The following is a 13,574-nucleotide window of genomic DNA, read 5'->3' on the forward strand; positions in this document are numbered from 1 at the left end:
GATGTAGGTTGTAAGTGGTGCTCTGAGGTGGAAAGGTTGGCACAAGAGAGAAATTTGTGGTGGGCTGCATCAAACAGGCTGGGGGAGGGGGGGGGGGGGGGTGTAACACATCCAAGAAGCTGCTCACTTACTCATTAGGAAGGTAGTCAAGCATTTGTGGAAGGCTTTAAAAAGAAACATCTCAATTTTTACTGATGGCATAGCACAACGCGTCATGCTAAATCATAACTGAAACAGTTTCTGGAGGTAACTCATGAACTTTAGACATCAGTTTAGTTATGTATCACATCTAGAGTAAACGAAATCCTGTAGTACATTATCATTTTCACTCTGATGTTTACATTATTTGACAACTGTGTGTTGTTTCATGGTAAGCTATGATTGCCATAAAGGATGTTTTGTGTGTGTGTGTGTGTGTGTGTAGAATTACTTCATTCATTTGTACTAGTAGTTAAATGCGAGTGAAACTAAACTACAGTCCTATTACTATTCAACACAATCTGTAGATTTTTGTTTCCACCAGACAGTTTCCCAGCTTTTCACTTTGTATTTGAGGTACAGTAATTGTTGATGTTCTGTGTTATTGTGCATAATGATCTTACTTTGACATAACCCAGCCGGCTGTTCTACTGCTCAACCACGGCCACGATTGTAGTTACATTGCTATACTACCTTTTTAATGAGTCTCACTTTCAAATGGTCATAGAAATACACCATAAGTTCAATGAAGCTTATTTGAGTCTGGGATCTGTTTTAACAAATCAAGAAGTTTCATTACAGTGTACACATTGCTGCAGAGTGAAATATTTATTCCGAGATTAACATAACTGCTACTATAAAGATCTCTAACATGATCGTAACTACTGTGAGATATAGTTTACATTCCGTGCACACTGTCCAAATAGTGATAACACTTTGGCAACCAAGCCCAGAAACAACTTGGGCCACTACACTGCATTCAAAAGACTGGAATGTTTCACTACGCTTAAGCCACCTGTCACTCAAAATCTGGTTTAATTTTGTACAAGCACAATGTAAGGACATCTCACTACCTGTTCTTTGACAGGTGGTCCCCTCTGTTGTCAATTTATAGATTTACTTCGATAGATGCAGTAGGAAACGTTAGAGCTGCTGTCACAACTGATGTATTGTGTGCTTGCATTGTTGTGAGATTTGTGCACTTACTCATTAGATTTTGATGTTCTGCAGCAAATAGTCACACTGGTTGAGTGAGTAAGCAATTATGGAACTCTACAGGAAGAACTAAATGATTCTGGACTGGAGAGAGAAATATCTAAGTGCAAATAGTCTGAAGAAACTGGAGAAAAACTGTTCCAGAAAGGCACAACAATGGCTCTTGAAACTGTTACTAGTGCAACTATCAGTATCAGGCTTATAGGATGGCACTTTCCAGATAAAATTCCTGCAACTTATGTGAAGCAGCATCCAAGAGGGGTTTGCAGGATTTTTTTTGTAGTAAACTAAACAATCTACAGGCACAGCAAACAGAAAATAAACAAGCTGGTATTGCCCTGACTGCAATGTGCTTCTCTGCATGCCAGAATGTTTCAGACTTTTTCATATAACAGAACTCACACCACTCTTTTTTTGTTGGGAAGGACAGTTATACTTTTGTCATCATCAGCTTCAATATTACAGAACTCAATAAAGATGAAAAATACATCTTGCAGCTTGATATTTATAGTGTGTATTGCTCTTCAAGATATCTGGGCCCATAATTTTTCTAATTGGCTAGACTTCAAAGTGTTAGCAGAAACTTTACAAGTGAGATGTGGCAGAGAATAGTGGGTACCAAGACAAACAGTGACACTGACAAAGATAACTGAGTTATGATTAAAACTAATTAATTAATCTCCTCAATACTTCATTAGATGTCACAAAAATTTCACTGTTTAAAAAAATACACTTCACAAAGATAATTTACCAATTAATGTTCACAGAAGATGAATTTAATTTTAAAAAATATACAAGAGTGCAGTACTTATTTCACAATGAATGCAGTGTGCTCCATGGTGGGTTTACATTTACTCTCTCAGTTACACACATTACATCCAAGTTATGCGGGCATTTGGCTTCCTAGCAGATGATCTACAAAAGCTGCACTGCACCACACAGCCACCATAGGGAGGGAGGGAGGGAGCTTACATTTAATGCCCCATCGACATCAAGGTCATTAGAGTCAGAGCACAAGCTTGGATGGTGTCAAGGATGGGGAAGGAAATCGGCCATGCTCCTTCAAAGGAACCATCCCGGTATTGGCCATGAACAATTTAGGAAAATCACAGTAAACAATGGTCAGAGGCAGGTTTGAACTGTCATTCTCCTGAATGCAAGTCCAGAGAGCTAATCATTGTGCCACTTCACTTGGTGCCACCAGATGGCAACCTAAGTGCTGGCCCCACAGACATTTTACTTATACTGACCACATGACAGGAAGTAAGACAAGCTACATCCCTATGCTTGGTGCTGTATTTAGACCAGTGCTCGGGCCCTGAGCAGTTTCTTCATTCCTAGTGGGCTTTCTGGGCCAGATGTCATCACATTTTACCCATCAGGAACTTGCTCTAGAGCCAGTGCTACACTGCCACCACTGCCTGTGCCAGTATTCACATCACAGAACCTCCGGCACAGTGTTTCCAGAAGATGATGATGTTCCCATGTAGCGACATGGCGGACATGCAATAATTCTGTGTTCGTCCTTATAATTGGCTTCACCGAACTTAGTATCTTTATCATTGGGAACTCTGACTTTGACAGGCACCTTCAGGACTTTGTTTGGCACCTAGGTTTCAAAGACCTCTGTTTAGAATTCTTTATTTATTTACCATTAATAGGGCTTCTGCTTCAAGTACTGTCTGTGATAAAACAGGAACATTTATTTTCTTTGTAATCATTTTCAAACAGACTTCAACAAAAGAAAATTTTATTATCTTGACTAAAATGAAGTTGGAATTCGTTGTATACCTGGGCTTTCTTTTCTTGACCACCTGTGGCGGATGCTTCATGGTGCTTTTACCATCCTGAAGCCATGTTATGAATGTCTTCTCTTGTAACAAAGTTGAATACACTTACAAACTGAAGTTGTATTTATAGTAATAAAGGTACTTGGCAAGAGCGTTTAAAAATTGGAATACTAGAACAAGAGTTATGTCTTCTTGTTGTGAAGATAAAAAGAGAAAAAGAATAAAGCCCATAAAGCATTTCCTTTTCTTTTGTAAGGTGTAATGGTGAACTGGTGCAAAAGATGAAGCATGGAGGCAGCCAAGGCTCATTAAGTGAAATGTGCCATCTTTAATTTGGAACAGTTTATGGAAATGATATGAAGCCAACGCCAAAATGGTTACACCATGCTTTGGATACTGTTCCTTGGAATTGGAAGTGAAAATGAAGATGTTTCAGCCCACCTTATTTCCCCATAATACTCATTCCTTTCTCTTTTCTTTTAGTTTCATCGGCAGGTAATTTTACTGCTTGCCTTTAATGGTTCTTTAGTGATTTTGTGCACTTTTTTTATTTTACATATAGATTCACTTTTAGTAGGTGAGCACTTTTAAATTTATTGCTATTTTACACAACAGGCAGTTGAATGCCTAATGTCTGAAACTGATACTTTTTAACTCAAATGTACTTTTCAAAAAGAAACTTATTTCTTGTAGTTTTAGTTTTACCACAGGGGAATGATTCTATGTCAAAAATTGAACACATTCAATGAACCATCTAGCATGTAGTAAAAATGATAATGGCAACACTTGAGAAGTGTATGACAGATGTTTGAACTTTGTTTCACATACCACATTTCACTGAATTAAGCATTGTAAAGTCTACATAAAGACTTGTACATGAACTACATCAAAAGAAATAGTGGTGCATTTACAGGAAGTGAATAAATAATATTTTATTTTGAAAAGCCTCAATAACATGATCATAATTTGGAAGAGTTTAGATATTGAAAGCAGCTAACTTGTTGCAAAGTTACCTGCTCAGCTGTAATTAGTACTTGGAAGTTTTAACCTCAATGAGACAAGGAACATAAAAACATTTCTCTGGCAAAATTAAATTGTGTAACATTATGTACTCTCTTGGATGCACAATCAGCATGTAACTGTGCAAGTCTGAGATCACATACAAACATGAAATTAAAGTAGTTCAATCAGTTCTCTGATGTAACAAGGTACAATCATTTCCAGTCACAAGGACCTCTGAGAACCTATCCACAGAAAAGTTTATAAAAACTTAAGTAATTTTAAATGTCACATTTGGGTTTTATGTGATTGAACAAGCGGTCCTTTATCATCTGTGCCATCAAGCCATGAATTATCTCAATGGTAGTTTTGCAGCTGTCCTTTGTTGCTTTCATTAATTTGTCCTCTGTACGCTTTTCATGCGGATCAGCACCTGATAACATAAATCCTCCACGACCCAGAGCAGCTTCTGATTGTTCAAGTTTGTCAGATAAATCAAAAATCTGCCCAGTGGTATAGTCAGCATTGGTAAGGAGGCTCGAAGAGCTCAGGGTGTTGACCCAATACTTGTTCCACAGTGAATCAAGAAGACGTCTATCCAAAGTTGATTTAAAATATGTCACTTCTAATGAATAGTACTGCTTGCAGTGTACACCAAAGTCCTCTATTTTATTCAGAGGAATTGTCTGGTATTCTGATGGTTCTTCATTAGCTGGTTTGTACCCCTGTTAAGATAAAGACAAACATTTATATACATATATATACATATACCTATTAAAAAACTGGTATCAAGTTGTGTTACTATTAAATCATTATTCATATTGGTACATAAGTGACAATGAACAAAGACAGCACAACTATCAAACAGCCCAAGTTTATATCTAATACCTGAGAAAACTATGTAACTAGAAAAAGTCTGCAGCCATACCAATATTACACATGTGTAGATATTTGACATGAAGAAACTTCATGAGTAATTCCATGCGGGAATCAATATGGTAAAAAATAAATCCCAGAAAATAAAACCAGTATGTATAATATGAAAAAAGTCATCAAGCACTAGAAAGATAAAGGTTTTTAGAATTGAGCAGCAGCTCTATAAATAAGGTAGTTGTTGTTCTTCTTCTTTTACTTCCTCCTCCTCCTCCTCTGTGTACATACCACGTGAAATAATTTAAATTTTGATCTCAAAAGTTTATGTCCTGGAAAATGAAGTGATAAATAAAATTTTACAGACCTACTTCTATGTCACTATCTATTTATGAAGATACCTGAGGAAGAGACTACAGACACTTTTATCTGAACAAATTCCATGAATAACAACACAACCCCATTATGACACTATATCTTCTTACCACAGTGAATACCATTAAAAGGCATAAGGTTCATTAACATGTTACCTGTGATCAATGGATATGAAAGATATTTTTATAAGATATTTTGGTAAAGAAGCACTACACTTGACTGCCTTTTGTACTAAGTACTTAGATTGGTAGATGTATGAGACTTTATTCATAATTAGACATGACAGTAATTAGATACTAAGTATGAAAGAAGCATTTCAGTGTAAGCTCATCGGACAAAAAAGTAGTTACCATGCACAGATGAACTGTTAAGCCTTTACATATGGTGCACCGATTGAGTCACGTGGCCAACCACGTGTGCTCTGGGTCTACGTGAGCATGAGACAGTAGTTATCAGTGAGGCATTTATCTTTCATGCGGACATTGTATGTGAACATGCGCAAATGTAACAACTGGAGTGACAAAAAGGGGCAATCATGTTTGACCGTGCCCATGGCCATATGGTGTTGAAGTTGCAGGATTTGTCGGTGTTTTATAGCAGAGTCTGTTCAATGTGATACAAGCAGTGGTGTAACACACATGGCCGTACAACATGATGTCACAATTGTGGTCAGAAAAACAGGCTAACAAAGTGGCCATAGACGTGTTTCTCAGCTTGTGGATCAAGATCACTACCAAACTCAACAGAAATTGCTGCATGCAGTGAATGAAGGTCCGGAACATTGCAACAGGAACTTCATTCAACGAACATTTGGAGTCTGTCACCTCGCAACAGGTCACTAATACCCCTATTTTTCAAGATAACTATATTCACCAGGCTGGAAGAATATGTGACTGGTTTTCTAAACACTCCCGCACCTAATTATCTTAACTGGCCTGCAAAAACACCCGACTTGAACCCACACAGAAAATCGTAGGACATGATGGAACAGCGAGTAAAATGCAGGCATCAGCATTGACGCAATTTGGTGGAATTGTGTGATCAAATCCCCAGCAAGTTGCCTTAACCTGGAAGTGATGTAACTGTACAATTTTGTAGGCTCACCTCTTAACTGAATCCAGTGGTTATCTAGCCTGGGGAAGGGAAAAAGGGGGGGGGGGGGGAATTACACAGTATTACATGATGTCTGTAATGATTTCTCTACGAGAGCCTAATTTCTTGTCTAGTGAGTGTAACATGTGATGCCAAATGATGAAATCACTATATGCAGCAACATAGTCTTCAACTACAGAGGTCAGACTATGATTTGATGTACAAACACGATGATGATGAAGATAAGGAATGAAAACAATTTTGGCGTAAAGGTAACAACTTGCCAAATATTAGAGGCACTGATTTGTCAAGAAGCTCATAAATGAGACTGAAAACTTTGCTAGATTCCCATTAATGAGATAAAAAAATGAAATTTATTTATAAACTCACCAGCATGGTTTTTAATACTTCTATCCTCATAACAATGAACAAATAGTGAAACACTGCAGACAATATACGCTAAAATATTCACAAGGACTGTAATGCCATCACACAAAATGACTTACATGGTACAATGAAATAATGTGGCAAATGTGCAATGGTGAAAGTAGATGGTATTGTGGGGGTCCTATAAAAGTCTACGAATGGCGAGATTAATAAGAGGGTTGTACAGTAAATGTTAATCATCTTTAAACTACGGCACACAACAGTATTTCTGGCAGCTTCGGTCTTTGAAATCCCCTACTACTCTTACTAATTCTGCTGTGTAGATACTGCTAACACAGAAAATGACATGTTGCTCATAAGACTGTAGTCAATGAATGAACAGCTGACTTTCGTGGCATCCTTCTTACCACTACTTTGTATTGAACTAAAGGTTATGGAGGACTGAATTGAACCTACAACAATGTAGGATAGATTGGGGATATGTGACACAGGAAGTTCTTTTGCACAATGGGTAAGGTGGGACACTATGGTGGCACCATGTCTGTGATGGTGGGCTGGCAAGTTCTCACAGGGGAAAAAATGAGCTTTCTGTGGTACTCTAATGCTCCTGTTCTCCCAGTTTGCAAGTGGTTCATAAGGTGATGGATCTTGGGGGGGTGCGGAAGAGTATTGTATAATGGGTATGCCCAAGCACAATGAACCTCAACTGCATAATTAACTGCAAGTTGTTTGTGGTTTATCTTTAAATGAGTAACAGCTATTCCCATACGGAGGCTATCAAAACAGCCTGTGCATGAAATCACAATGTGAACACCGGTGTGCATAGGGTTCATTAGGTTAAGATTTTAATAGAACCTGTCAATCATCTCATCATGAAAGATTTTTCTGAGGAAGTATGATAATTAATTTACATGTACAGATTGTCTTGAGCTACTTCTTGTGCAGCAACCTTGTCAGAACAGCAGACCTAAAATGTTAAAGTTATTTACTACTTCGGGCTGCTGGTTACCCAAAATAATTGAGGGTGTAGGTACGCAGACTGAATTCTGTATACATCAGAGTAAGAAAAAATAGAAAGTACTGTCCCGTTGACAATTAAGTCATTAGATATGAAGCATAAGCTCAGATTAGGTAAGGAAATCAGCTGGCTGCTTTCAAAGAAACCATCCCGTTATTTACTTTACCGGTATAGGACAAATAATCTGGATGATTGGATGGGAATTTAAAATAGAATCCTCTCAAAAATGAATCCACTGTTCTAACCCTGCATCACCTCACTTGGTTCTGTGAAAGTGAATGAAATGGGATTATGCATGCAAAAAATAATATCCATGGTTTGCAGCACATACCAATGTTTTATGAATGGCTGTTTGCCGATGAAATACTACCCAGCTTATTGATGTAAAACTGCACTACAAACACCAATCATTGATATACAGGGCTGACAACACAATTGGTACAGTAGCGGCAGTAATGCCTTTTATGGCAATTGAGGAAAGAGTGGCATTAAAGATACCTGTTTTGTTGTAAATATTGATTACTAACACCCACATTAACACTAATCAGGAAAAGTTGCTGAAGTAATTTATTAATAAAGTGGTAAACAGCCTCAGCTGTGTTGTACAGCATGCCCCTTGTAAAAGAAGCAAGACTGCTATTACATGTTGCTAATGTGAAAGAAAAATCCTACCAAGCAGAAGACTCCATTTTTAAAAGGTGGTCAGTTGGGGATCTAGGTCTTCAAAATTCGCAATGAGATGGTACAAGCAAATTTTGTTTCCAGACACCCTCTCCTTAAGTTTGCGTATGGTTGTCATTAAACTGATTGGTCTGTAACTGTTGATTTTGTGTGTGTGTGTGGGCAGAGGGGGGGGGGGGGGTGTTGAGGGGCACACATGACACAGGTGTGTATAACTATACTTTCCGTTCAGTGAATGGGAAAACTTTGTCTGTAAAAGAGCCATTATAGTTTTCCATTTTGCCACTGTTGAAAGATAGGATACTGTGTTGCATTAAGAATACTGTTTGAGTTGAGGCTAACATGTCAGCATATTCGTCAGTAGCTATGCTGCTGGAACTGGTATGAAATACTCCTCAATCGAAAATTGTGGGTATTCCAGCTGAGAAAGAATGTCCACTGATACGTCAATGTGCTTTAATAGGGTATATGTGTGAACAAGGGAAAAAATTCATGGATTTTTCCCAGATTTCCTGGTTGAAAACATGCTTTTTGCTGGGTGAAAATACACTTTTCCGTGTTAAGTAACAGTATACTTTCCCTCAGAAATGTAAAACTTATCAATCCTCTGAACGGTTAAGCTTTTATACACTGGTTTAGATCTTCCCACCACTTTAGAAACTGAAACCCAGAAAAAAACGAGTTTTGGAAAGACCATCGATGTGCAGCAACATGTATGGTGCATATTTTCTTATTATGACATGCTGCACATTTTCTTATTACAAAAGTATATATTTAAATTCCACCAAACACAGCACATTAGTTTCTGAATTGAAATTACGATGCACTCAAGTCAGGTTATCTCACCAGCCAATGATACCAGATATTTAGAGCATAGGACATGTGACATAGTCAGCCAGTAGCAACATCACTGTTAAGTAGCACGAATGCACAAACACGAAAAGTTAATGGTTTAAATTAATATACAAAGTGTGGCTAGAAGAAAAGCTAAGCTTTCACTTATAATACTGGTCTTTTTTGCATGTGTAACACTTTAAGAAACACCAATCAAATGTGCCAGTAAAATTTTAAATAAAGACATAAATGTCTTGTCTTCAGGGTTTGACATTCTTGAAAGTTGTTAGCTCTCAAAGTATTAAGCTTTAAATGAGAGTAAAAAAATCTGTGATTTAAGAAATTTATAGCACATTCTCACACGTAACATAATTCATCGTGCATAAAATGAAATTTATTTTGGAAATAATGCGTTTCAAACCACCATTCTCAATATTTTCTCATGACCTGTTAGAATTTGTTTCAGCAGTTGTCAGAGAGCACCAGAAAACAGGCATTACTATGCGTGCATAGCTACGATTACCTAGCAAGACCATATGTTCATACATATGTAACATTAAGAGATCTTACATTACGTCATAAACGAAACAGGACACTGGAGGATACTCCAAGAGCATCAGAATTTCATAAACCATACTGAAATGTATAATTTGGATTAAAGTGCACATTCGTTTATCCTGATTCACAAAGAAGTGGGCTGATATTAAACTTTTCAGTGTGGTTTTAGGGATGCAAATTTTCTTGGAGTACCAGTACTGTATTATCTCATGTTTGGCTCTTTATTACAGCACGATGCCATACATGCCAAAAGATGTAAGTGTGTACTTGAAAGTTCAACAAACAGTTGAAATTAGCTAATAATGTGGAATGAAAGACTTCATTTCAAATAAATTGACGGCCTCTGGGGAAAAGATTAATAAAAGTCGCATTTCTTTAGCAAATTGACAAAAGTAACTTCATCCTTCAGCAAGACGATTAATACTTGACAGTCAAAAATGTGGAAATAAAATCAAATCAGAAAACTGAAACTAATAACATTTTATATTTGAATTCATTGATAGGTCCTGGCCAAAGAAATTGGTTTTCTTTCAATTGAAATGAGAGCTGTACATGAAGAGGAAACAGCAAAATCACTAAATGTAAAAATGGGTCTCATGATGACTATCCCCTTTCCTCACTACAGCTTTGACTGTTCTGCGCTTGCACGAATCCAGCAGCTTCGGCCCATCAGAAAAATTTTTCTGGGTAGCACCTGGCTGCTTGTTGTTACTACTGATAGCTACAGCCACACTTCAAATAGTCAGATGGCACTGCCCATATGCGACTCAACAGTGCACTCGCGTGAGCCTGCTGGTGACTGCTCAAATGAACCCAATCCAAACAGTTGTGGCGTCATGCTTGTTGAAAGCAGTTTGTTGTTATGAAGTATTGCATAATCTTCGTCCTAAAGCCTTTGACACATTTTGCTGTTGACAGACACTTGTATGTGTACTGCGTTTTGTTGTTGTAAATGGCGCATGTCCTTTTATTTTATTTTTTCTTTGTTTATGTTTTATTGCTGCAGTATTGTTCTGCAGTAGTGGGATACAATAAAATTCTTTGTTAGTGTATCAATCCTTACCAGTCGAAATTACAAAAATTTAACTGAAAACTAAAACAATGAAAGATTCTTGGAATTCTATAACATTCCCAGGTTTTTCCACATTTTCTCTGGGATGAAAAAATTCCCGGTTCAACCGGGGCATATACACACTGGTTAAATGCATCTGCCGAAGTGATGTACCATTCTCAACAATTCTACTTTCATTGATCAAATAATGTACTTTTTCTCTTGAATACTGTTGTAAAATAATAACCAGTGTAGCATATAGCATCCAGTTAACTTTACATTCAGAGCTTTCTTTTAAGCATGCCTATTTCTCATAAGTTTAGCCAGAAAAGAGGAGGCCCTTGTACAAATGTCAGAACAAGGTTCACATTAACTGGTGCCTATCGAGGAAAGTAAACAGACCAAACATCACTTTACTCGAATTAACATTTAAAATCAAAATTATATTACATAGCCTTTCCAAAACAGTTCCAGCCAGTACCAATCACTAAAATTGACTAAGTATATTCTTCCAACAGAAAGTAGTTTGTCATGTATGATGCCGTCTGGAGGACGTTACCAGCACATTATAAGTGACAATATATTCTGTATCAGTAGAAAGCACCAAGTTGAATCTGATACGATCATTGCCAGGAACTAGTTATTTATAAAGGTTATGCAGTGTAACTATGACCTTGACTGTAAATTATAATAAAGTGCTACTAAAAATGGCAGGTTGAAGATACCCATTTAGTAAAACATCACGTCCTGCTGTGTGAGGAAGTCTAACTGTCTGCTACACATCCTCTTCCAACAGGCGTCGTCAACCCTTAGAGGACTTTTTTAAGAGACCAAAGGCAAAATAATGACATGGGGAGAGATCAGGACTATAAAGCCGGTGCTCCAGTGTCGCCCACTTGCACTGGTGTAGCTTCTGCATTACAACATTTGCGATATGGCAACATGTGTTAACATGAAGCTGTAGCACCCAGCACAGAACTTTGTGTACCATTCCACAATTGTGATTTTAGAGACATGGTGCCCCAGACACATTCTACATTCTCTGATGGATGTCTACCAGTGTTTGTTCTTAAGCAGCCAAGAAAAGAATAACATGTCGGTCCTCTCTGGACGCATTTGATAATAATGTTGTCATAGTTCACACTTCCACATTTACCGCAAGCACATCTGAAAGACACAAATGCCACATTAATCCCTTGGTTACCTGTTGGTGCTTATACACCTGTATCATCTTTGTGCCATGTGCATCTACACTACTGCAACACCCTGAAACAGAAACTTTTTGATCACCCTTAATACACAGAAAAGGAAGAGATTTTCAATGGGGAAGGTTAAAAAGGAAGGGCAGGTCATTTAGGTCCCAAGATGAGGGAGACCCACCCTTTCTGAGGACGAGAGTAGAACATGCTAAACACTTCTCCACCCTGAAGGTAAGTACTGGCCAGCAATTCTGCCTCATAGTGTGTTAATTTCCTCAACTGAATTTTCCTTTGATACTATTAAAATCTATTAATAGGGTCACCATGGCCAATGGGTAGCGACAAAATACTGATTGAAAGGTCATTGGTTCAGAATTTGATCCCAGCCACTGATTTGAATAAAAATCACCAGTGTGGCAAGCAAAGACTTCTGGTGAGAAGGCACAGGAGCAGATACAAATTCAAGGCCACTTCTTGCCCTAGCGGATGGAAACTACTACTAAAGGGAAATCAATAATAATCAATGGCATGGTTCTGTAAAATGTTCTGGATCAGAACCCCACTTGGAAATCTGAGAGGTGACTGCCAAGATAGAGGCGACCAAGAAAAACGAGATTGAAAAACTGGCAAAAGAGTAACATTCAGCTAGTAATAAGCAAATACACCGTTCAAGAGTAACAAGATAATACATGAAAAAGGGCAACATACACAATCTGGATTATATAGTGAACAGACAAGATATTCCAAAATCACATACTGGATTGCAAGGCATAGCCAGGAGCAGTGTGATAATGAATGCCACAGTTGGAATTTCAGTGGGGAGGAATGGACATCCCCAAAAAGGACAATCACAGATGATTGTAGACAAACAGGTAGATTGCACACAAACACAGGCACAAGGACGATAAGTGTAAAAAAAACCTTAAGTACTACAGCTGATTGACAAAAGGAAAAAAAATAAATAAAAATGTCCAGGAAAATAAAGGTGTACAAGAATCAAATCAATAGGAAATGCAGGAAAGCTATCGTAAAATGACAGCATGAACACGAAATGAAATTGAATGGGGGAAAGGATTATCTGAGAAGCAGAACAGCACGCTGAAAATTCAAAATGAATTTTTAAGGAATTGAACACAAAGGTATCAACTGCATACAGAATTCCACTGTTTAATGTGCAAGAGATGGTAAATAGGTGGAAAGAGAACAATGAGAGAGATGTGATATGAAATCACATAACATGACAGAAGAAGAAATAGATGTCAGGTTGGAAGACAGGAGATCCACTGTTAGAGTCTGAGCCTGACAGAGTTCTGGAAGACTTGCAGCAAATAGCAGATATTACAAACATCCCTCTGGCATTTCTAAAACCATTGATGGAAGTGGAAACAAAATGATTATTCAGGTTAGTGTCTAGAATCAACGAGAGTGGAGACATACTGTCAGGCTTTCACTCGGATATCATCCATATAATCACAAAGATCAGACAGATACATAAATGCAAGAACTATCAACACAATCAGCTTAAC

General features: G+C 37.7%; 1 protein-coding gene across 1 annotated transcript in view; it reads right to left on the reverse strand.

Moving 5' to 3' along the window:
* Positions 1-399: 399 nt before the first annotated feature.
* LOC126350520 (COP9 signalosome complex subunit 5-like) overlaps positions 400-13,574 on the reverse strand; it is a 33,533-nt gene continuing 20,358 nt past the window's right edge. Inside the window, exon 4 of the mRNA XM_050002523.1 lies at positions 400-4,708. Within this exon, the coding sequence (XP_049858480.1) occupies positions 4,265-4,708 (444 nt within the window). The 3' untranslated portion in view covers positions 400-4,264. The remainder of the gene's footprint in view (positions 4,709-13,574) is intronic.

Source organism: Schistocerca gregaria, chromosome 1, assembly GCF_023897955.1.
Source record: "Schistocerca gregaria isolate iqSchGreg1 chromosome 1, iqSchGreg1.2, whole genome shotgun sequence".
Taxonomy (NCBI): domain Eukaryota; kingdom Metazoa; phylum Arthropoda; class Insecta; order Orthoptera; family Acrididae; genus Schistocerca; species Schistocerca gregaria.